At 45.6% G+C, this 26326-nt stretch overlaps 1 protein-coding gene across 3 annotated transcripts in view; it reads right to left on the bottom strand.

Annotated features, from left to right (window-relative positions):
* CEP41 (centrosomal protein 41) overlaps window positions 1-26326 on the bottom strand; it is a 70311-nt gene that overhangs the window by 21494 nt on the left and 22491 nt on the right. For all 3 annotated transcript variants that reach the window (XM_033958311.1, XM_033958309.1, XM_033958310.1), the window contains exons 3-4: window positions 25725-25772; window positions 3282-3343 (exon numbers count right to left, since the gene is read on the bottom strand). In XM_033958311.1, the coding sequence (XP_033814202.1) occupies window positions 3282-3343; window positions 25725-25772 (110 nt within the window). The remainder of the gene's footprint in view (window positions 1-3281; window positions 3344-25724; window positions 25773-26326) is intronic.

Raw genomic sequence — 26326 nt, 5'->3', positions numbered from 1 at the left:
TGTGTGCTCGATTGCATCAAACTCGTTAATGGAAATACTACAGTTGCACTCCGGTTAAGTGCGAGGCCTTGGGACTGACGTTTAACCTGCACATAACTGAAGCGTGCGCATAACTGATGTGACCCTTTACGAACTATGCCTCAGTTACCATGTGTTACTACTTATACAGCAGTGGTCTCCAACTCAAACCCTTTGCAGGGCCACATTTTGGATTTGTCGGTACTTGGAGGGCCTCTGAAAAAATAGTTAATGTCTTATTAAAGAAATGACAATTTTGCATGAAGTAAAACTCTTTATAGTTTATAAATCTTTCCTTTTGGCTAAGTCTTAATAATAATATTGTCATTTATAGCTAAAGAGACATAGGATCAAGAAACTGTTTTATTTTACTTTTGTGATTATGATAAACATACTGAGGGCCTCAAAATAGTACCTGGTGGGCCGCCTGTGGCCTCCGGGCCGCCAGTTTGAGACCACTGTTATACAGCCACTGCAGCACCAGTTATGCACTAATAGGACAGTACATAATTTAGTTAAAACATCAGTTAGCTAATCACTCATAAATGGCACTTCACTATGGGCTAGATTCACTAAGCAAACCGATCGTGTACCGATCGGTTTGCGAGCCCTTTGCGACCCAATTCACTTACCTCTCCTCCGATCCAATTCCGATCCGTGCATGCAAATGAGGGGAATCGGAATGCAAAGCAGGAAAGACGCGATTCACTAAACTTATCGACTGGCTGGCCGATCAAAAAACTAGTGACTGGCGAGGACCAGTCGCTTGTGTTAAAAACCCCGATTCTCCTGCTCTGGCCACCCTGCTCTCTGCCCCGATCCGCTGCCTGCCACAATCTCCTGCCCTCAGCCCCTAATCTTTCCTGCTTCCCCGACTCCCCTGCCCTTCCCCACAGTGCAAGCCCGTGGTTTTAACCCGCAGGCTTAAAGCGGGTTAAAACCACAGGCTTGCAAAAAAAAAAAAAAGTTTCCTACTGAAAGCATGCACAGACCATCTACAGGCAAGGAAGATGGTCTGCGCATGCTCAAGGATCGCTCTCTAGCGATCCGTGCGGTGGGTGGAGGGCGTGCCAACGATCGTCTCCATTTGCATGCAGGCCTTTAGTGAATTCGTCGGCCTGTATGCAATCGGGAACGGATCGGACACGGAAAGGAGGTTAGTGAATCTAGCCCTATCTTGATTACATTTATTAATAGGACACTAGCAGTGGCAGCAGAACAACGACAGGACATCTGACTGTGCACATAAATGGGGTGCCAATATAAATGGGACCAGTCATGTATGTGCATATAAGTGGAGTATGTGCTTACAGCTGGTGTGCTTAATCCTAGTGACTGCTCAGAAAGGCTAGGGCAGAAAAACGAGACTGACGCTCTGTAATGCTTTGCACTTATCTGATGAGCACATACAGTAAGTGGAGTGAACGCCGCCAAATTCAGTTTCAGATAGGAGACATAGAAACATAGAAATAGACGGCAGATAAGGGCCATGGCCCATCTAGTCTGCCCACCCTAATGTCCCTCCCCTGCCTTTGCCCTGTGAATAGATCCCATGTGCCGATCCCATTTGGCCTTAAAATCAGGCACGCTGCTGGCCTCCATCACCTGTAGTGGAAGACTATTCCAGCGATCAACCACTCTTTCAGTGAAAAAGAATTTCCTGGTGTCACCTCGTAGTTTCCCGCCCCTGATTTTCCACGGATGCCCTCTTGTTGTCGTGGGACCCTTGAAAAAGAAGATATCTTCCTCCGCCTCGATGCTGCCCGTAAGATACTTGAACGTCTCGATCATGTCTCCCCTCTCTCTGCGCTCCCGAGACCATCCGGGTGGCCATTCTCTGCACCGACTTCAGTCTCAGCACATCCTTGCGATAATGCGGCCTCCAGAATTGCACACAGTATTCCAGGTGGGGCCTCACCATGGATCTATACAATGGCATAATGACTTCCGCCTTACGACTGACGAAACCCCTTCGTATGCAGCCCATGATTTGTCTTGCCTTGGACGAAGCCTGTTCCACTTGATTGGCAGACTTCATGTCTTCTCTGACGATTACCCCCAAGTCTCGTTCTGCTACCGTTTTTGCTAGGATCTCGCCATTAAGGGTATAAGACTTGCATGGATTTTGGCTGCCCAGGTGCATAACTTTGCATTTTTTGGCATTGAAGTTGAGTTGCCATGTCCTAGACCATCGCTCCAGTAGGAGTAGGTCGTGCATCATGTTGTCGGGCATTGAATCTTCGTCTGTTGTGCATTTGCCCACTACATTACTTAGTTTGGCGTCATCGGCGAATAATGTTATTTTACCTCGAAGCCCTTCTGCCAAGTCTCTTATAAAGATGTTGAATAGGATTGGGCCAAGACTGAGCCCTGTGGCACTCCACTGATCACCTCCATCATTTCGGAGGGGGTGCCGTTCACCACCACCCTTTGAAGCCTACCTCCAAGCCAGTTCCCAACCCATTGCGTCAATGTGTCGCCTAATCCTATAGAACTCATCTTGCTCAGCAACCTGCGGTGTGGTACGCTATCGAATGCTTTGCTAAAGTCCAGGTACACGATGTCCAGGGACTCCCCAATATCCAGCTTCCCCGTCATCCAATCAAAGAAGCTGATCAGGTTGGATTGGCATGATCTCCCTTTAGTAAATCCATGTTGTCGGGGATCCCGTAGATTCTCCTCATCCAGGATCTTATCCAATTGGTGTTTGATTAGAGTTTCCATTAGTTTGCTCACTATCGATGTTAGACTCACTGGTCTGTAGTTTGCTGTCTCCATCTTTGAGCCTTTCTTGTGGAGTGGAATGACGTTAGCCATCCTCCAGTCCAACGGGACGCTGCCTGTACTAAGGGAGAGGTTGAAGAGCGCGGACAGTGGCTCCGCCAATACATCACTCAGCTCCCTTAGCACCCTGGGATGCAGGTTGTCCGGCCCCATTGCTTTGTTAACCTTGAGCTTTGACAGCTCACCGTAGACACTGCTGGGCGTAAACTCAAAGTTACTAAACGGGTTAACTGAGCCAACCCTTGTCTGTAGCTGAGGGCCGAGCCCCGGCTCTTCTCGGGTGAAGAAGTTATCGCATTTTTGGCATACATTTAAGTCCCAGTGGTTTATTAAGAAGATTAATTATGCACAAGCCACAAATTCAGATCTATCTTGTAAGGGGTTGCATGTTCCACCATTCCCAGTTAGCCACCTATCAAATTTCTGTATTTAAATCCAATTCTAAAGTGAGTGGGAAAGTAAAACACCTACGTACATACCAGCTGGGCAAAAGTGCTCACTTTGAGTCTCTTGAAGAGCTCATCCTTTCTGTACCTGTAATCTAAAGGGAAAGAAAAGACTTGTTATTCTTTGCACTACCAAGAGGTTCTTATTGACTATCCCTAGAGAGAGTAAATTTTCGACAGGCTTCCTAACCTGTGCAGAACATATGGACATGCAAGTTTCCAAGTTTCTTAATCTCTTGATATACCGTCTATCACAAAAGAATATCTAGGCGGTTTACAATTTATAAAATAAATTTTAAAAGCAAATGTTAAAAAAAAGGGGAGAAAGAAAAACCCATTACCAAATTTAGTGAAGGGGGGGGGAATTACATAACTTAAGACTAACATCACGAGGAAGTTAAGTACATAAGGTTTCAAAAAATACATCGAGATAAAAAAATATATAAATGCAAGGAGAGGAAGGGTAGAACAAGGAGGCGTTTGGATTTAAAAATCTGCAGGGAGAATTGTTCCAGGGAGAACAAACAGTATCCTAGATTTAAATATCATAGGCATCATTGAAAAGAAACGCTTTGAGTTTGGTCTTAAATATAGGGAGAGAGGACTCTTGTTTTATATGCAGAGGCAGGGAGTTCCAAAGACTGAGAAGATGCAATTACGGGTTGTATCGTAGAAGATTTCTCGAATGACCCCGGTGGAACTACATGCATGGATACCAGGTATTTAATATTATGTACAAAATGCATGGAATGACCCCAGTTGAATTACATGCATGGCCTACATTTCTGGCGGCTATGTTGGACATGGCCGCAATTCTGCAATTGGTGCGTGATTGACACATGACCAGTGCTGGTTCTGGAGGTGTCGGATGATACCGGCGCTGGTTGCAGAATCCGGCCCCAAGTGCTTACATGCTAATAATATATGTGTATACTATTATTTTAGCCTGTTACATTAACGGGTGCTAGAAGTCTGGTCGGCTCTCGTAGTCCCTTGTCGCCGCCTCCCCCCTTCCCTTTCCGTGGTCCCGACTCCAAACCTGCCGATTCCAGCAGCGTCTGCAGCACTGCACACACACTGCTTTGGGGCCTTCTACGGCCCCGAAGCAGTGTGGGTAGAGTGATGCAGACGCTGCTGGAGTCGACAGGTTTGGAGTTGGGACCACGGGAAGGGAAGGGAAGGGGGGGGGGGGCGGCAAGGCGAAGAACTTACTTTTACCAGAGCAGGGAGTCCAGCGCTGACGGCCAGTCCTGCCGGCGAGTGTAAGGCTGGGGACCCGCGCATGCGCACTCCTGCCACCACGGACCAACATCTCACGGAGCAGAGAAAATGGAACGCGCAGATAGGAGTGCGCATGCGCGACCAGGGTTTTATTATATAGGATAAGTAGATGGTATAAATGTGTCTGAATGGAAAACCATCTCAGAAAATGCTAACTCTGCATTGTAATACCTTTACAGAAGCTCATGTATTGTAACACCTTTACAGAAGCTCATGTAAACCGTTCTGAATTGATTCCCCAGTCATTAGTAGCAGTATTGAAGCTTTCAATAAACAAACAAATAAACACTAATTTTCTTTAATGGTCGGGCACTAATATGAAAAATTAATCAATAAATTGGGTCATTTTTCTGCTGCAGTAAAAATGGCTTTTGTGTGTGGGAAAAACCTAAGTAAGGGCATGCTAAGGCCATTTTCTATCACAGCTTAGTAAAAGGACTCCAGTTCTGAGCTCCTAGGGCGGTCGGACTATACAATGAAATAAATAAATAAATAAATAATATTAGTCTTGTACTGTATAACGTTCCTCAGTGCATAAGTTGGCCCCTACTCTATGCATGTACATGTATTTAAAAAAAAAAAATAAAATAAAAAAAAGAATAAAAATCAAAGGAACAGCAAAAGCAAGAAGACCCAAATTTCCACAGGAAAAGAACAGATCCAAACAAACGAGACTGTGGAAACTCACCTCCTCTTCTACAAAATCGCGCTAGCAGTTTTTAGCGAAGAGAGCTGCGCTGAATGGCCCGCGCGCTCCTGAGCAGCGCGGGACATTCAGCGCGGCTCCCCACGCTAGAAACTGCTAGCGCAGTTTCGTAGAAGAGGGAGGGGGGGGGTCCAATGTTCTCGGACCTTTAGTTTTAATTTATTCAGAAATTTTCATCTCAGTGTGGGCTTTATCAAAACTGAATGGAACTGTCAAACAGGAGAAGCCTTTCAAACATTTAACATTATTTTTTTTTTTTTAATTCTTTATTCATTTTCAAATCAAAACAACAAGTGCACAAAAATACATCATACAAGTAATTCCAATATAGCACTATAATATCTAACACATAAAATCTAATAGTGTAATAACCCCCACCCATCCACCTACCCTTTATCACATTTTCAACTAAAATAGAATATACACGTTATATAACATATTATAACATATCCTGTAAAACTACTCCCCAACTCCACCCTCCCCCTTGAGTGTGCTAAATACAGTTAAGAAAGAAAAGAAAAGGAAAGAAAAGAACTGATGACTATTCATCATTTAACATTAATATCGCTCCTTGGATGAGGAAGAAATCAAAAAAGAAATTTTAAATTTGTAGCCTCATTTACTAACATGAATTAATATGATTTAACACTGCAGCCCACATTGATAACTTCCCCCTTAGTGTATGTTTGCCCCATAATTTCTATTGCACTTACCTGGCTCAGACTTGCCTGGTGTCTCATCCGGACTTTGAGACATTAGGACCAAAGAGTCAGAATCAAGAGAGCACATTTTTTGGTAGATGCAGTAAATTTTAAAAGGTGCTTGCCTTCTCTCACGCGATATTACTGAAAGCTGCACTGCGTTTCAATAACAACCTCAATCTGTCTCTAGCACCCTCTTGAAATCTCATTTCACAGAATAAATAATCATGGCCAGTATCTGAATCTGCTGCTTGTGTTACAACAGAGACAGAGAAGCAACTGTTTCAAATGGAGTCCAAGCGGTGTCATCTGTCCATGAGAAATCACCAGCAGAGTCTGCAAAGTGCTAACAGGTACAAAGTATCCATTCTCACAGGTAAAGCAGATTCTGCATTCAGTGCAAGCAAAACCACAAATCTTCCTTTGTGCTTTTAAGGCTCCACTTAGCAAAAGTTACCACACACAAGAAAATTTCAATTCACAGTGGAGGAGTTACCGACAGAATCGCATTTGTGGTTATAATTTGATGGGAAACAGCACCAAGCTGTCATTGGAATCTGAGCAGAACCATCCGTGCAAAAATGTTACTAAACAAAATAAGAGCCTTGTAACCAACATACAAAAAAAAAAACAAACTTTTGGGCATTGGAGATTGGGAAATGAGAAACTGGGCCAGATAAACTCATGTTTGGAGGTCACACTTTCTTCTTTACAATCTGAATGCTTCATTCTTCTCGGCAAATTACCCTATTATCAGTCATTAAAAATGAGATCTGATGTGACTTATTTACCGTACTTGATATTAAACTACTGCCTAGCCAAAGGTTTCTGTTACAGAAATTCCTAAAGTTAGAATATTGAGACAGTTACATTTTCATGCAATAACCTTTTCAGTAGTGGTTTCACAGATCTGAAGGTTTACCAGGAAATCAAATTATATACAGTAAAACCTTGGATTACAAGTAACTTGGTTTGCAAGTGTTTTGCAAGACAAGCAAAACATTTTAATAAATTTTAACTTGATATACAAGCAATGTCTTGCAATACGAGTACATACAGTATACACACGTCACATCATCACAACTGAGCCGATGGTTCTTCTTTCTGATGCTGCGGGAGTGTAGTGACTGTTCTAAACAGCAAAGTCTTGCAATACGAGTACATACAGTATAAACGTGCCATATCATCACAACTCCAATATAACAACTGGGTGAAATTCAAACAAAAAAAGTTCCCAAAGGACTGTGAACTAACAAAAACGAAAAAGGAATCAAAACACAAAATGAAAATGCATTTTCATTGTGTTTTGTTTCCTTTTTCGTTACATCATCACAACTGACATCATCACAACTGTGTACATACAGTATACACGCGTCACGTCATCACAACTGAGCCGATGGCTCTTCTCTCTGACGCTGCGGGAGTGTAGTGACTGTTCTAAACAGCAAAGTCTTGCAATACGAGTACATACAGTATACACGTGTCACATCATCGCAATTGAGCCGATGGTTCTTCTCTCTCTGATGCTGCGGGAGTGTAGTGACTGTTCTAAATGAGCGAGGTCTTGCAATACGAGTACATACAGTATACACGCGTCACATCATCACAACTGAGCCGATGGTTCTTCTCTCTCTCTGACGCTGAAGGAGTGTAGTGACTGTTCTAAATGAACTAGGTTCTGCAATACAAGTACGTATATTTTTTGTATTAAAGTTTTGGGGTTGTGGAACAAATCGTCTTAAGGTTTCCATTATTTCCTATGGGGAAATTCGCTTTGACATACGAGTGCTTTGGATTACAAGCATGCTTCTGGAATGAATTATGCTCCCAAACCAAGGTTTGACTATATATATTTTTTGTTTCCAGAACAGACCTTAGCAAATATGTTCAGGCTTTGACCTCCACTGTTGCAGCCACAGTGATATCTGCAATCCCACTGAAGTGTGTTGTAATGACATGCCTAAGTAATTCTAGCCTGGGTCATCAGCACAATTGTGGCATGCGTGACCCCAGTTTACAACCCATAGCTTGGGAAAGAAGGTGAGGAAACAGAAAAAAAAAATCTATTGGTGGTTCTTTATATTTGCATTGATTCAGTTTTGGCTAGTAGTCTTTGGTTAGAGGCTTTCTTCCTCCATCCCTCATTTATTAATAAAAAACAAACAAACCCCAAAAATAAAAATTATACAAGTTCATGTATGCCCATAGTGCGGAAGGTCCCCAATTTGATCAGGTTTCAGCTGGGGATGATGTGGAAACATCATTCACAGTCTCTTCTCAGCTATAGATGGAGAAGGCTGTGGTCATTCTTTAACAATGAAATGCAGGAGTAATTTTATTTAGTTATGGGGGGGGGGGGTAATCTCTCAGCGAGAGGAAGTGATAATGTTTTCTGCGGATGGGCAGACTAGTTGGGCCATTTGGCCTTTATCCGCCATCATGTTTCAAGCCTCTTTAAAAGCTAAGTGGTGTTGTTTGATAAATCTGATAGTCAATGAGTAAACCTTGAGAAAAGCACATTTGAGAGTCTGATATTTTGAATCAATATACATTTTTTGACATTTTGTTTTATAATTGCCATGATTGGGTGGTGGGTCCCGCTATAGGAGCCACATCTCTTGGTGAGGCTACATATCTCTGAGCATCTGGGGTCTAAACCAGTAAAAAATATTTTTGATATATTTAATAGTTATATTTTACCAGAGATCTCTTCAATATATCATGTTTCTATAACCATAAAGCTCTGTGAACTCACAATGCAGGTTTAAAGAGCCTTAGCCAAAAGGGAGAGGAGGGATAGTGGATGTTGCAAATGGGCAGACTGGATGATCCATTCGGCCTTTATCTGCCATCATGTTTCTCTGTTTCTATAATCATAAAGTTCTATGACCTCACAATGCAAGTGTTAAAGAGCCTTAGCCTATAGGAGAGGAGGAGATAGTGGATGCTTTGGATGGACAAACTGGATGGGCCATTTGGCCTTTACCTGCCATTATGTTTCTATATAGGCATGTAAAGTACTTTTATGTGACCCATGCATATGTGTGTTTGGAGGTATAGTTTAGGTGGGGACCAGACAGAGTCATGGTGTAAATGGATAGACACTTCTCCCTCCGTATTTGCTGTGATAGGGAATTAACAGAACCGCAAATACTGAAAAACCGCAAATAACTTTTTCATATGTTATTTGCTGTTTTCTATTAAAAACCATCGTAAATATGGTGAAACCGCGAATAACATGGCGGGAGACCTGGCCTTGTCCTGAAGGAGAGTCAAAACATGGTGAAGAAAGTGCTGGGAATCAGCGATTTTCTCTGTAAACGCTTGGAATCAGCGATGTAATTTGGGGGGAGGAGCCAGAAAGCTAAAAACCGTGAATAATCGAACCCGAAATAGCTGAAACCATGAATACGGAGAAGTGTAGTTGCATTTTAGCCATGAAGTCTACATTTTAAAAAGTGACATAGGCTCCTATGTGTTAGGAAATAGTCCCAAAATACAGAGGAATTGCATGTAGGTACCTATGTGACCTGTTATAAAATTAATTTCCTTGTGGCTAGATTCAGGGTCTATTATTGAAGGCAGAGGACAAAAAGGGTCATGCAAGCTGAACCATGACCTATCAATTGTGTGACCTATTATCCATGATGCCCCCCCCTCCCTCCAACATAAACCATGACAGAAAAGGAACATCCCTAGGTATACACAAAGAGAAGCACAAAAAGTTAGACAATAGCTGTACAGAACACCCGAGACAAGGAACAACCACCATCCCATACTGCTCCTTGTGACCCTGGGCAAGTCACTTAATCCCCCCATTATCCTAGGTACATTAGACAGAGTGTGATCCCACTGAGACAGATGGAGAAAAAATGCTCGAGTACCTGAATGTAAACCACTTAGGCCATATATGGTCTATAAATACTTAAATAAATAAATGTTGAAAAACTAAGATAAGACTTGACTTGAGGCTACATTTCGGTAAAGGCCCACGTGCTTCAGGAGTCGTATTTATCTGTTTACACTTAAATACTGCTTAACTTTCCTCTAAATAATTCTACTTTTTACAACTTCTGTCCCAGTATATGCTGAACCTTGTCATCTGCCCGTCTCCCATTTCCTCAGGTAACCACTAGATTTAGGTGCTTATTTTAAACGCACTATTTGGATTTTAGACTACATAAACTGGCATATATATATATATATATATACATATATATATATATATATATATATCCTTTTTTTTTTTTTTTTAGGGTTATCCAAGTTCAATAATTTTTATTAAGTATTTTAAAGGATACAAGAATCATTTAAAGTACATAGAAACAAAATAAAGCTTTCTGTATATAAAATATATAAATCTATGTTTAGCTGTATAGGAGCAAAGGCTCCAATTATTAAAAATGTATGTAAGGGATATATAAGATAAAGATGAGAGAGAGCAGTAAAGAAAAAGGAAAGAAAAATGAAAGAGAGAAGAGAGGAGAAGAAAAGGATAACAGGAGTGTCTAAGAAGATGAGCGTACATAGGAATCTAAGAATGACCATGGAGATTTGTTGTATTTCAAGTTCATGCAGGTTCGGAATGTAACTCTCTTCTCATATGCGTAGGATTCAAATCTATGATACATACTCAGAGAGTTCCACCAAAAGGTATAATCTAATAGCGAGGGTGATTTCCAATTTTTTAGAATGTGCATGAGGGCAGTCACCAACATGGTATCAATGAGTTTAGGTGGACAATTTGATTGTGTGAAACATGGGTGTTGAGAGCGAAGGATTACAATGTCTATAGAGATTTCTTCTGAGCAGTTAGTAATAGATTGTATGGTGTTCCAGACGTAGGTCCAAAAAGAGCGGACTAGAGTACAATGAAATAACATATGATCAAGAGTTCCTTCCTCTTTCAAACAGTTCCAGCAAACAGAGTCTTGCTTTAAGTTAGCTTTCCACATGCGAAGTGGGGTCCATATTGCCTGCCACATAAGGAAGTACATTGATTGTGATACTCTAGAAGATAAAAGCGGGCGATTTGTTGATGACCAGAAAAGCTCCCAATCAATGTCAGAAAGCGGAGTGGTAAGTATAGCGTCCCAGTGCTTCATAGAGTGAGGTGAAAAAGTGAAGGAGTGATCTCTTAAAATACTGTAGAAGGATGATATCGCCTTGCCTTTTAATAGAGACAGAGAAGACCAGTTGTAAATAGTATTTTTGGAAGTCATATAGTCAAATCGTATATGTAAAGACGGCAACACTCCAGTGAGAGAACGCCATTGTGAATAAGTAGAAGGAGGCAGCGAGTATGTAGAGCACAGTATATCGAATGGAATTAACGAGTTGAGGGTAGACAATTGATGGACAAACCATATACCTGCCCGCTGCCACCTTTTCCATGATAGAGATTTGTCGTGATTTTGAATTTTGGGATTGTTCCAAAGGGACATGAGTGGACTAACCTTAACTGAGATTTCAGTCAATGTATCTATAAGATAAAGAGCATGCTGCGTTGCACCCAATAAAGAGTATCTCTTTAAGTGCCTTGGTATTGACACCGTTAGTAAGCATGAGATGTGTAAAGGCGTACATAAAAAACATTCCATTTCAAACCAGGCAGGAAGATCTTGAGTGGGAAGATTTTGAGTGGAGGAGTTAGTGAGCCAGTAAGCTCCATATTTGGCTAATGAAGCAATATAATAGTGATAGAAATCAGGAAAGTTGAGACCACCGTTGATCTTAGAGGCTTTCAGTTTGGCGAGAGCAATTCGAGGTTTTTTCTTGTTCCAAATGAATTCAGATATTTTCATATTTAGCCAATGAAATAATGATTTCCGGCATAACAGAGGGAGCATAGAAAGGATATAATTAATTTGAGGGGCCAGAGTCATTTTGATGGATGCAATTCTACCCCACCAGGATAGAAAGAGTGGAGTCCATCGAGATGTAGTGTTTAGAACTAGATTTTTGACTTTAGATATATTAAGATCTTGAGCATGAACCGAATCTTTATGTATTAAAATCCCCAAGTATTTCACAGCTTCATGTGACCATGAGAAAGGAAAATGAGCCAAATCTGATGGAAGTATATTATCATTTAGAGGGAAGATCTCTGATTTCTCCCAATTAACAGAGTATCCGGAAAGGAGGGAGTATTGAGTGATAATATGAATAAGATTGGGAAGGGAGAGTAAAGGGTCTCTCAGAAAAAGTAAAACATCATCAGCATAAGCTGCTAATTTGAAATCTCGATCAGAGGAGGGAATACCTTTAATTGAGGGACTTTGTCGTATAGCTGAAAGGAGTGGCTCTAACACTAAATTAAATAGCAATGGTGAGAGAGGACAGCCTTGTCGAGTACCTCTATGGAGGGGAAATTTATTGGATAAAGAGTTGTTAATCCTAATACGAGCTGTGGGTTGATGATATAGCGTTTTTATCCAGTTTGTAAAAAATGGGCCAAAATTATACCACTTCAGGACACGGAAAAGGAAAGGCCACTCCACTCGGTCAAAGGCTTTTTCAGCATCAATAGCTAGGCCTATTACAGGGTCTGACATTGTTTTAGCATGAGCGTTAATATAGTGAAATAGGCGCAGGTTGTCTCCTATATATCTTTGTTTAATGAACCCTGTTTGATCTTTATGTATAAGCAGTGGGATTATTTTGGTAAGTCTTAATGCAAGTAATTTTGCCATTATCTTGTAGTCTAAATTGAGGAGAGAGATGGGGCGAAAGTTTTTAACTAAAGTGTCATCTCTGTCAGGTTTAGGGATTACTACAATGGTGGCCTCAGTGAAATTGAATTGCTTGTCCGGAGTGGAGTGGAGGAAGTCATAATATTTAAGGAGATGAGGAGCTAGTAGGGTGCGAAATTGCTTAAAGAATTCGTTTGTGAAGCCATCTGGGCCAGGGGCTTTCCCAGCAGGTAAGGAAGATATGGCAGTTTCAATTTCTAATATAGTTATTGGAGAATCAAGTTCCAATTTAACAGGTTCTGGAATGGTCGGATGAGTTAAGGAGGTAAGAAATGAGTCTATATCTGCTTCAGGAGTGGTAGATTCAGATTGGTATAAAGAAGTATAGAATTTTTCAAATTGAGAGGAAATTAGAGATCTGGTTTTGACTAATTGACCTGATGGATTCTGAATAGCCGTTATATGTAGTCTTTTAGATTTATTTTTAAGGTATCTGGCCAAAGGACGACTCATTATATTATCTCCCATGTAATGACCAGAGTTAGAGATGAAAATATCACGCCTAGCTATATATGAAACTAAAGTATTATATTCATATTTAAGATTTTGAATACGTTGGAAAGTATTTGGGTCATGTATGTGATTAGACATATGTTGTAATTCTAAGGTTTTGATGGAGTTTTCTAAATCTTTTTCCTTTCTCATGGACTGTTTCTTTTTCCAAGAGGCAATTTTAATCAATTCGCCTCTAAGGGTTACTTTGTATGCTTCCCAGACAATGGAAGGGCAAATTTCAGGATCTTTAGAATTATTTTCAAAAAACTCCGCAGTGAAAGAATTGATTTTTTCAATAATTTCCTCGTCTAGCAGTAAGGCGTTGTTTAGCCGCCATGAGGGGGATTCCTTATGTGGGGCTGAGATGGATATATATAAAGAGATGGCAGCATGATCCGTGAGAGAGATTGGATGTATAATGGTATTGGTGAGATCTTGAATAAGAGAAGGGGATAAGAGAAAATAATCAATTCTCGAGTATGTATTATGTGGAGGTGAAAAATGTGTGTATTTTCTACCTTTCGGGTAAAGCAAGCGCCAAGGATCCGCAAGAGAAAAGGCGTCCTTTAAAGCATGAAGAGCTGTGAAAGACTTGGATTTGGAGGGTTTACAAGAAGAAGATCTGTCAATATATAAATCTTGAATTTGATTAAAGTCCCCTCCCAATATCAGAGAACAAGTGTCAAATTCAACTATCGCCAGCTGAAGCTCTTTGAAAAAGTCTGGGTGGTCTTTGACCGGGCCGTATATATTAAGAAAAATAAAATTAGTTGAGTGTATCGCAGCATGTACTAGACACCATCTTCCTTCAGTGTCTATTTTAAAATTGTGAATAACGGGAAATAGTTTATCATTGAGAAATATTGACACACCATTTTTCTTTTGATGAGTTGCAGGGGAATATAAGTGAGTTGAAAATCCCTTTAGTTGAAATTTCGAGGCAGCAGCGGGTAGGAGGTGGGTTTCCTGCAAATAAATTATATCAGGATGTTTATTGGATACATAATTAGCTATCTTTTTCCTTTTAATGGGATGGTTAAGACCATTCACATTAAAGGAAAAAACATGTAAATCAGCCATAATATATGATATATATTATTGAATCATAGATTATATCTCCTCTGTCCAGAAAAATATCTGATATAATTGTAAGCTCGGGCAGACACTCCTGTCTAAGAAGAAGAGAGATAAAGAAAAGTGTGAAAGTAAAAGAAAAGAAATCAATAATATCAGCATAGTATATGGTCAGAAAAAGAATGGACCACACTATTCTACATATTTTAAAACAATTTAAATGTGATCACATTTAAATATATATATATATCCTATATAATAAAAGGCTAACTCGCGCATGCGCACTCCTATTTGCGTGTTCCGTGCGCTGTAGGTCTGTGGTCGCAGGAGTGCGCATGCGTGAGTCCCCAGCCTTCTTCCCAGCACCTACCTTGGCTGTCAGCAGCGGCGCCTCATCTCCTGTGGGGATCTCATGTGTGCTGTGTCCAGCGGACTGCACGTCGCCGACTCCCCCCCCTTCCCGCAACAACCGCTACCGCTCCTGTTCAAAGCGGCCTGCTGAGGTTCGCGGCCGGCTGTAACGAACCTCGCAGGCCGCTCTCCACATGGTAGCATGTTCCCTCTGACGTGATCGCGTCAGAGGGAACATGCTACCGAGTTGGAATGCGGCCTGCAAGGTTCGTTACAGCCGGCCGCGAACCTCAGCAGGCCGCTTTGAACAGGAGGATCAGCCACCACGGGGATTGTGAGAAGAGCCGCCAAAAAAAAAACCTTCAGCCCCAGCAGAGAACCTTCAGCACGCGAGAAGGGAAGGGGAGGGGCCGAACAGAGCAGGGCAGCTCACGGTAAGAGAAGGGAATGGGGGGGTGGGGGAAAATGCTTCTACTGCTTCAGCAGGGACCTGGAGGGGAAGGGAAATATCACTGCTGCTTCTGCAAAGGAAAGTGGTGGGGGGGGAGAGAAGGGAATGGGGGGTGGGTGGGGGAAAATGCTGCTACTACTTCACAGGGATCTGGAGGGGAAGGGAAATATCACTGCTGCTTCTGCAAAGGAAAGTGGGGGGGGGGGGAAGAGAAATATCACTGCTGCTTCTGCAAAGGAAAATGTGTGTGTGGGGGGGGGGAGACAGAAATAAATACAGACAGACAAAGGAGGCTAGGGAGAGAGACAGACATAAATAAAGACAGACAGGGGACCAGAGAGAGTCAGAAAGAAAGACAGACAGAGACAGGAGAGAGAGAGAGAGAGAGAGAGAGAGAGAAATTGCAGGAGGGAGAGAGACAGGAAGAAAGAGACAGGAGCAGGAAGAGAGACATAAATAAAGACAGACAGCCATATATTCTAGCACCCGTTAATGTAACGGGCTAAAATACTAGTATATATATATTAGGCTCTTCGTTGACAAATCATGTTCTTTTTTTTCCAAATCTTTATTCATTTTTACATCTCACAACAAGTGTACAATAATATAACAATTAATTCATATAGCACACTTGAAAAACTTTCCAATTATCATTGTAAATACATAAATTTAAGACTCTCCCCCACCCTCCCCTTCCACTAATAATATAATTCAAGCAAATTATACATATATAATATTCAAAGATACTGAAAAACCAATAATATAACTATATACCCCCCCTTGTCTAATCATTACAATATGCTGTCAATGGCCCCCAAATCTTTTTGAAATTATTATAGTTCCCTTTTTGTATGACAATTATTCTTTCCATTTTATATATATGGCACAATGAATTCCACCAAAACGAGTAATTAAGGACAAATCATGTTCTAAAATATCAGTGAACCTTGAGACATTTGACCTGGAAGTCTCAATTCCACTTTGTACGTCCTTTCTAAAATGCCACTCTTAGGGCTAGATTTACAAATGATCCGGGCAGGTCCGATGAATTCAGAAAACTGCAATATGCAGATGGGGGTGATCGGAGGAACGCCCCTATCTGCCTGCCCGGATCGCTCTATAGTGATCCCAGCACATGCGCAGACCAGCACATGCACTGGAGCTCCGGGGCTGGCATAGTTTTTTTGTTTTCTTTTTTTAGGAACCCATGGTTTTAACCTGCTTCGGGTTAAAACCACAGGCTTGCACTGGGGCAGGCAGGCGTGCTCGGGAAGGAGATCAGCTGGAGCTGGTGGCGAGAAGTGCAGCCCCACTTTAAACCCAGGGGTTAAAAACACAGGCTTGCAGCGGGGCATGGCTGAAGAGAGCAGGGCAGCATGGCAGAGGCAAGGGAAGACGAGAGCAGGGCAGCATGGCGGAAGAGAGGAGAGCGGCAGAGAGCTGGGTGCTTTTTGGATAGTTTCAGGGCTGCAGGGCTGGGATTTCAGACAGAGAGCAGGACAGTCAGAAAGGAGGTGAGTGACTGGCCCCAGCAGTCGCTTCTTTTGATCGGCCAGCCCAGTCGGTGTTCCTGAAGTTTTCTTTTGTGAATTGCTTCCTTCCTATATTTGCATGCAATTCCCCCTCATTTGCATGCATAGATCGGATCGGGCAGCAATCGGATCGGGAGTAAGATTAGTGTATGGGAGCGGGGTCGCAAAGTGATCGCAAACCGACTGGTACACGATCGGTTTGCTTTATGAATCTAGCCCTTAAGCTCTTCAGGCAAGAAAGCTGCCATCCCAAAGTGGTAAGAGAACAGGGAACTCTTTCATCATTATTTTTTTAAGCTTCATGGCACTTACAAACAGGAGACATTGTACCTGCTACTTTTTCCTCTTGAGGTCTCTCATACCATTCCCGAACAAATGGGTTGTGCTCCTCGATCAGAAGATGAAGGCAGAGAACAAATGATTCATTTACTCCGCTTGGGAAACTGAAATGCTGTTGCTCTGAAGAAGAATCCTGTGTTTGGTTTGTGGTTTGTTATGGAATTGATTCAACTTTTACAGGAAAGCGTTTATGAGCCCCTTTTAGCTTTTACTCCGACACAGCCTTAGGGCGAAACATGGCCATGTTGGGGGCTTGATTTAATAAACCACTATTTCTACATGGGCTGGTCTGCTTCATGTTGTGCAGTTTTACCAGCTCGCAGATCTTTGCCTCTTGCTGTTAGAAAACTCATCGACATTTCCTAGTACCACAGCAGAGCTTGAAATATATTTGACCCCCTGATTCTATAAACTGTAGAATAGAGCCATTTGTGTGCATAACTTAACTTCAATTAAGAGCCAATTAGTGGATATAATTAGCCTTAATTAGCACCAATTAGTCATGTGTGTGTAATTGAAGATTCAGAAAGCAAACCGATCGTGTACTAATCGGTTTGCGACCCCTTTACTATCAAATTTCCATCTGGCCTGATTCATTTACTTCTCCTGCGATCCGCTTCGAATCCGTGCATGCAAATGAGGTGAAATGCATGCAAACTGGACAGTGACCCGATTCACTACACCAAAATTTCTGATCCGACTGGGCTGGCCAATCACCTGAAGAAGCGACTGCTGGGGACCAGTTGAAAACATCTTAGCCCTGCTTTCTGCCCTGCAATCTCTCCTGCCTGCTAATGCTGCCCTGCTTCTTATCTCCTGCTTCTCATCTTTCTGATGCTCTTTTCCTGCCTGCCCAAACTGCTGCCTGCCCCGAACTGCCATGATTTCCTGCCTACCTGGACTCTCCCACCCTTCCCCGCAGTGCAAGCCCGTGGTTTTAACCCGCGGGCTTTAAGCAGGTTAAAACCACGGGCTCCATTTATCTTTTTATTATTAGTGAGGCAGCTGGCAAGAGCGAGACCAGCTTTCTGGGAGCCTCGCGGGTTGGAGTCATTGGCGGCGTTTGGTTCAGTTTCCCTGAAATCCTGCCGCAAGTACAAAAAAGTTTAAAAAAGATCGCTGTTCCTATGGTCTGCGCATGCGCGATCCATGCAGGCAGATGGGGGCGTTCCTCCGATCGCCCCCATCTGCATATTTTTGGTTTCTGAATTGATTGGACCTGCCAGGATCGGGCCTGATCTGGCAGATTAGTGAATCCTGGCCTTAGTTGCTATTCTATAAGTCATGCGCTCAATTTCCACAGCGTGCAACTTCAAGGGGAATGTGGATCTGGGAGGCGCATGTAACGGCCTACATTTAGGCATAAGCACATATGCCAGCCATTGAGCTGGTGCAGGTGCTCATGTCTAAAGTTAGGCATGTAAATCGGTGGCATAGCGAGGGTGAGAGGTGCCCGGGGCGATGGTGCCCCTCCTCCGCCCTCTCCTCCTCCATTATCTCTAGTTGTTCACTGCCACGAGCAACAAGAACGTCAATGTGCATCTCACGACCCCATCGGCTCTCCCTCCGATATCACTTCCTATGCGCCGCACCCGGAAGTGACATCAGCGGGACAGATGACGCAGTCACGAGGAGCAAGTTGAAGTTGTTGCTTGCAGCAGTCAACAACTAGAAGTATGGGGGAAGGGAAGGGGGGTGCACACACGGCGAGGGGAGGAGTAGGAAGAGGCGGGGGCTGGAGAGGAGAAGAGGTACAGGCGCCTCCACCAACAAGGTGCCTGGGGCGGACCACCCCCCCTCCCCACTGATTTCCACCATCAGTGAGACCTCAGCAGAACAGTGGGTCCTTAAAGCAGTGAGATATGGTTATGCCTTTCACTTTCAAACAAAACCCCCAACCACTCTCTAAGAAAATCATCTTTCAATTCCCATCAGATAATTCTCCTTCACCAAGAGTTTTCGGCTCTTCTCCAACTAAATGCCATAAAAAATACCTCTTCTAGAAAAGGGCAAGGGGTTCTATTGAAAAGAGTTTTGGGCCTGATGCACGTGCTGGCCTTGCGGACCGGCAGGAAATTTCTGTGGACCGGCACTGGTCCATGGACCGATGGTTGAAGAACACTGGTCTATATGTTTTAGCTCCACGTACTCCCTGTGTTGTCTATTGTTGATATTGAAAAGTATCATACTATTTTATAGCATGTATTACTATTCGAGTGTATTTTTATAATTATGTATTGCCTGTATCCTGGTTATTCTTGCTGTACACTGCCCTGGGTGAATTTCTTCAAAGAGGCAGTAAATAAACCCCAACAAATCAACCACCTTCAGGAAGAAATACGAAACCGTAAAGTGAAAGGAGAAATTAGGTTCTTACCTGCTAATTTACTTTCTTTTAGCTTCTCCAGACCAGTAGAGGTTAATCCTTACGAATGGGTATATATCTAATCATGACCAGCAGGTGGAGACTGAAAACAAAACTTTGGGACAGTATATACTATCCTCCCTTCTCTATTTCCCTCAGTCTGCCGAATAGCCAAGCAGAACCAAGAACTGGAAAACAGGAAGAAAACAATACTCCGAACAGGAGTAACAAATAACATACCCAAATGCTGTTGGAAAATGCAGAGGAGAAATACCCGAAGGAAAATGTCCCCACAGCTCGCCAGCTAAGCCAGCCGAGCCACAGCCGCTGTTCTTTAATTCTCCCCGGCCCTAGAAAAATACTAGAACCCGCAGCAAAAAACAAAAACTGCCCGCGAAACAGCCCCAACAACAACAATAACAGACAGGGTGGGGACCTCTACTGGTCTGGAGAAGCTAAAAGAAAGTAAATTAGCAGGTAAGAACCTAATTTCTCCTTCTTTAGCACTCTCCAGACCAGTAGAGGTTAACTTTACGAATGGGACGTACCAAAGCAGTCCCTCTCACGGGCGGGACCCCCGAAGGGCCGATACCAGAACACGCTCACCGAACACCGCGTCCCGACGCGCCTGAACATCTACCCGATAATGTCTAACAAATGAATGCAAGGAGGACCAAACCGCAGCCTTACAAATATCCACCGGAGGCACGAGCGACGACTCAGCCCAAGAAGCCGCCTGACCCCGAGTGGAATGAGCCTTGAGAAACTCCGGAACCGGCTTCTGACTCAGAAGATAAGCGGAAGCAATCGTCTCCTTGATCCAGCGCGCAATAGTAGCCCTAGAAGCTCCAGCCCCCCGACGAGGACCCGCCAGAAGGACAAAGAGATGATCGGAGCTCCGAAATTCCCGGGTCCTCTGCACATAAGCGCGGAGGACCCGACCGACATCCAACTTGCGCAGCTGCCGTTGCTCAGAAGAACCCTCCCGACTACCCAAGACCGGGAGGACCACCGATTGATTGACATGAAAAGGAGAAAACTACTTTCGGCAGAAAGGAAGGAACAGGCCGCAAAACAACCCGCTCCCTCGAAAATTCCAGGAAGGGAGCCCTACAAGAGAAAGCCTGTAGCTCAGACACCCGCCTAGCGGAAGTAATGGCCACTAAAAAGACCGACTTCAGCGTAAGGTCCTTCAAAGAACAGCCATCCAACGGCTCGAAAGGCAGGCGCACCAGAACCAAAAGAACCAGATTGAGATCCCAAGAGGGAATCGAGGGCCTTATGGGAGGCCTGAGCAACTTGGCCGCCCGAAGAAAGCGAATCACATCAGGAATGGCCGACAAACGCTGACCTGTCACCAGCCCCCGAAAAGCTGACAGGGCCGCCAGTTGAACCCGGAGAGAAGACCAAGCCAGGCCTCTATCCAGGCCAGCCTGCAAGAACTCTAGAATGTTAGGCAGGGAAGCGCGAAAAGAGACCACTCCCCGCGCCCGGCACCATTCCTCAAAAAGACGCCAAACCCGCACATAAGCCCGAGAGGTAGAAAGCCTCCGGGACCCCAAAAGTGTAGAGATCACCTTATCTGAATATCCCTTCTTACTCAGGCGGCCCCTTTCAAGAGCCAAGCCATAAGACAAAAGGGAGACGGGTCGAACATGGGAATGGGACCCTGCACCAGAAGATCGCACACGAGAAGCAGAGGAAGAGGATCCGCCACCAGATGCCTCACCAGATCCGCATACCACGGACGACGAGGCCAATCCGGAGCCACCAAAACCACCAGCCCCGGGTGGCAAACAATGCGAAGCAGTACTCTGCCCACTAATGGCCAAGGAGGGAACACATACAACAGCCCCTCCGTTGGCCACGGTTGGACCAGAGCATCCAGACCCTCGGCCAGACCGTCCCTGCGACGACTGAAGAAGCGGGGTACTTTGGCGTTGCCACTTGTGGCCATCAGATCCATCAGGGGCTGCCCCCAAGCCCGCACTATCAACTGAAACGCCACGGCGCCGAGACACCACTCTCCCGGATCCAAGAAGTGACGACTGAGGAAGTCCGCCTGAACGTTTTCTACCCCGGCAATGTGAGAGGCCGAGAGGTCCAGAAGATGCGACTCCGCCCAAACCATGAACCGAGCCGCCTCCTGCGCCACCTGAGTGCTCTTGGTGCCCCCCTGACGATTGACATAAGCCACCGCCGTGGCAATGTCCGACAGGACTCTGACCGACTTGCCCAACAAAAGGGAGTGGAAAGCCAACAGCGCCAGCCGGACCGCTCTGGTCTCCAACACGTTGATCGACCAGGAGGCCTCCTCCGCGGACCAGGTACCCTGAGCTGAGTGACCCAGACACTGAGCCCCCCAACCCAGGAGACTCGCATCCGTAAGGAGCACCGTCCACTGCGGAAGATCCAGACCCACCCCCTGAACTAGGTGAGGGGTCTGGAGCCACCAACGCAGACTGCAGCGCGCCAAGCCTCGCAGGGGAACAGGAACATCCATCCCGTGCCTCTGGGGAGACCACCTCCGGAGCAGAGCATACTGGAGAGGACGCATGTGGGCCCGCGCCCACCTCACCACGTCCAGGGACGCCGCCATCGACCCCAAGACCTGGAGGAAATCTCGCGCCCGAGGACACCGGGACGCCAAAAGCAGGCGAATCTGAGATTGCAATTTTCTCACCCGGGCCTCTGGGAGGAAGACCCTCCCCAAGGAGGTGTCGAACAGCACCCCTAGGTACTCCAGACGCTGAGCCGGGACCAACCGACTCTTGGAAAGGTTGACCACCCAGCCCAGCGACCGGAGAAACTCCACCACCCGAGCCATAACCCGGGAGCTTTCCTGCAACGACTTTGCCCGAATTAACCAGTCGTCCAGGTAGGGGTGTACCAGGATGCCCTCCGACCGCAAGGCTGCCGCGATGACCACCATCACCTTGGTGAATGTCCGGGGAGCCGTGGCCAGCCCAAAGGGAAGCGCACAGAACTGATAGTGCTGACCCAAGATCGCAAAGCGCAGGAAACGCTGATGAGAGGCCCGAAAGGGAACATGCAAGTAGGCCTCCGTCAGATCGAGAGAAGTGAGAAACTCCCCCGGCTGAACCGCCAGAATGACCGACCGCAGAGTTTCCAAACGGAAAGAGGGAATCTTGAGAGCCCTGTTGACCCCTTTCAAATCGAGGATGGGCCGAAAGGTCCCCTCCTTCTTGGGCACCACAAAGTAAATGGAGTACCTGCCCGTGCCCCACTCCGGAGGGGGCACTGGAACAACTGCCCTGAGATCTAGCAAGCGCTGAAGGGTCTGGCGAAAAGCCTGCGTCTTCCCAGGAGTCTGACATGGAGAAGCGAGGAAAAAGTCCGGCAGAGAGCGGGCGAACTCCAGGGCATAACCGTCCCGCACCACCTCCAGGACCCACTGATCGGACGTGATCTCGGCCCATTTGGGGAAAAAGTTGCGCAGCCGGGCCCCCACCGAACCAAAGGGGGCGCCGGCAAGGCGTCATTGAGCAGGACGGGAAGCGGGGGAACCGGCGGAGGGATTCCCTGCCCCCCGACGGGCCCCCCGAAAGGGCTGCATGCGCTGGAAGAACCGACCCCGGGAAAACCCCGGAGACTGGAAAGAAGCAGCCCCACGCCCAGGGCGATACTTGCGAAATTCCCGCAAACGCCCCCGGGCCGCACCACCCCGAGACGCAGGGCGGCACGGTCCTCCGGCAGACGGGGAACTTTCGAGTCCGACAGAGTCTGAATCAACTTATCCAAGTCCTCTCCAAATAAAAACGACCCCCGCAAGGGAAATTTAGTAAGCTTAGCTTTGGACGCAGCATCCGCCGCCCAAGCGCGCAGCCACAACACACGCCTTGCGGCCACGCCAAAAGCCATAGACTTAGCCGAGATCCGCACCAAGTCATATAGAGCATCTGAGAGGAATGAGGCAGCCATCTCAATCTTCGCTACCTCCTGATCCACCAGAGACCAGTCATCAGACTCCCGATCCAAGACACGGTCCGCCCACCGAAACACGGCGCGAGCGACCAGTCCCCCACAAATAGCCGCCTGGACCCCAAAGGCAGAGACCTGAAAATTTTGCTTAAGTATGTTCTCCAACTTGCGCTCCTCAGAGTCCCGCAAGGCAGAACCGCCCTCAACAGGCACGGTATGCCGCTTGGAAATTGCCGAGACCACCTCATCCACAACTGGCGAAGCTAACGTAGCCCGATCCCCTTCAGGAATGGGATACAGGCGAGCCATGCTGCGCGCCAGCCGAAACGGCGTCTCCGGCGTTTTCCACTGCTCCAGAATAATATCCCGAATATCCTGATGCATAGGAAAAGAGCGGGAAACGGAACGGATCCCCCGTAACAGAGGGTCCCCCACACGCGGAGTCTCCGGCGGCGCGTCCTCAAAACGCAAAAACCGAAGAAACCTGTTGAATAAGGTCAGGCAGCTCATCTCTCTGAAAAAGGCGCACCACGGACGCCTCCTCACTGGAGAACGGGACACCCGACAACCCGCCGCCAGCTTCCGTCCCCTCCAGAGGGTCCTGGAATTCCTCAGAAGGGTCCAGGTCCTCCTCCAGACCGACACGTTCCTCCGACCACAAATCCTCGTCCCACGACACCCGCGGACGCTTGGACAAGGGAGGCGGCGGAGGGGACGTCATGTCAGACGAGAGAGGCAAAGCCGCAGGGAGCGCGGAGGAAACCCCACCCCCCGAAACCCCCTGGGCGCAACCGGGACCCCCAGCCACCTGTAAATAGGCTCTGCATAAAGAAAAGAAAAAATCAGGAGAAAAACCCCCCGAGGGTCCCAAGGGACTCCCTGCCACAGCAGGGGACCCAGCAGAAACCTGCCCCTGCATAGACAAAACAGGGGGAAGGTCACCTGAGGTGGAACACAAAATGGAGGGGCCAGACAGAGAAGATGGCGACTTTCCCGCCAAAAAAGCTCCCTCCATAGCCTGTAGCGGCTGAGAGACCTGAACAGTCTCAGCCGCTAAAGCAGGCAAGCCGACGTCAGCTGTCAAAAAATCAGCTGAGAGGGAATCCTCAAAAACCCAACCGTCGGCGGCTCGGGGAATCCCTCCGTGGGCGGATGGAGAAGACCGAGCTTCTCCACTGCTCCTTGCCGACTCGCGAGGCACCATCGGCGGGGAGCTCTGGGCGCCTGCAGCCGCTGCCGACGGAGCTCCACCACCTCACCGACCCAAACCGCCGAGTTCAGGCCGGCCGCGAGTGCCTCGCGGCTGGACCTAATTGTGTCCCACTCCCCCGGAGAAGGACACAATTGCTCCATACGCGACCTAGCTAGAAAAAAGTGCCGGTTAGATGAAAAAATACAGTAAAATACAGTTTTCTTAAAGGGAAACAACCCTCCAGACCAGCACTACCTCAGGATTTTTTTTTTTTTTACAGAACAGACTCCACAGGCTCTCGAAGCAATATGCCTTGCTTGATTTAGGGGGCAAGGCTTACTGCTGAGGCTCCTCTAAAAAAATGTGGGGAGGTGGAGGAAGTGGGGGGAGGGACCCCGCTCGAGACCCGCCGGGTTTGACACCCCCGAGGTCGGACAAACCCCCAAACAGGGTCCGCCCAAGCTCCGTCTGGCCAAAAACAGGGACAATAAACCCCCTAAACAAATTTCAACAGCCCTACCAAGGGAGATGGGTACAGATCACATCAACACCTGCTGGAGACTGAAAGAAGACTGAGGGAAATAGAGAAGGGAAGATAGTATATACTGTCCCAAAGTTTTGTTTTCAGTCTCCACCTGCTGGTCATGATTAGATATATACCCATTCGTAAGGATTAACCTCTACTGGTCTGGAGAGTGCTAAAGAATAACAGCTTCCTTTGAGACAGCATCTGAAGCTCTGAAATCCCTCTGCCTGAATATATAGCCACCAAAAGAGAACATCCAGTCCAAAATTGCTCTGCAAAGCAGTTCAAATGGGTAACCTCCAACGGCCTTCAGGGCCAAATTAAGATTCCAAGGCCTTTCAAGAAATGGACAATGTCTGGATATGAGGCTAGAGGATTTCCCTTCATTTGTCTATGAGTTACAATCTGACCCTTCAAAGAACTGGCAGCCAGACCTCTCTGAAATCCTTCCTGCAAAAGACACCGAGGCAAAGGAGGTTTAAGTGACTTGCCCAAGTTGACAAGGAGCAGCAGTAGGATTTGAACTGGGATTCCATGGTAGTCAGCCCAGTGCTCCAACCCACCAAGCTGCTCCTTCCTCACAAATTCAGTTTTATCTGGGACCAGTACAGCTACTAGGACATCAACAGACCAACTGTGATGTTCAAGCAAATCCTTCTCTATGCCTAACTGACATGGAGGCAATATTTTGACTTCAGCATCCTGTTACTATAATGTATTAGATCAACAGTCAACCAAATGTTATTTTTTTCACCTGTACTATACTCACTTTTATTGATTTCCTCTAGTTTTTCTATGTACTTGGTCAAGCTGTTCCCTGCAAAAAAAATTTAAAGAAAATTAAGATGTTATCTCTGTTATAGAGGGGAAAGGAAACTAGAATGTTTTTTTGAAAATAAAGATGACTGGAAAGCTAAGGGTCTAAAGATTAGCATTTGGAAGTTACAAAGAACTTTAGAAGGACAGGGTTTCATATGTAAAATCAAAGGAAGAGGGGAGAGCGAACATAGAAAAGATAGAGAAGATAGCAAAGGTGCAAGGATGTTGACCAGAAAAATCAGAGGTATAGAACAAAAATCCATAAAAGGAGGGAGATTAAGGCTTATAGAGGAGAAAAAGCACAAAAGGAAGAAAAGTGTAAACCATTTAGTTTTAAACGGTATAGAAAATTAAAATAAAGAAAATAAGAAAAGTGGATGTAAGCCCATTAGTGGGAGAGGAGGATAAAATCACAAGAAGGAATGATCATTTTGAATTTTGTCTTGCAAAGATGTTTAAAGCACCAACATTTAGAACAAGATGCAAGTCTCTCTGAAGTAGAACCCCTGTCTCTTTTCCCTCAGGTGGCACCCACATGATGGTATTTGTATT

This window comes from Geotrypetes seraphini, chromosome 9 (assembly GCF_902459505.1).
Source record: "Geotrypetes seraphini chromosome 9, aGeoSer1.1, whole genome shotgun sequence".
In the NCBI taxonomy this organism is placed as follows: domain Eukaryota; kingdom Metazoa; phylum Chordata; class Amphibia; order Gymnophiona; family Dermophiidae; genus Geotrypetes; species Geotrypetes seraphini.
This window is presented reverse-complemented; position numbering and strand designations above follow the sequence as displayed.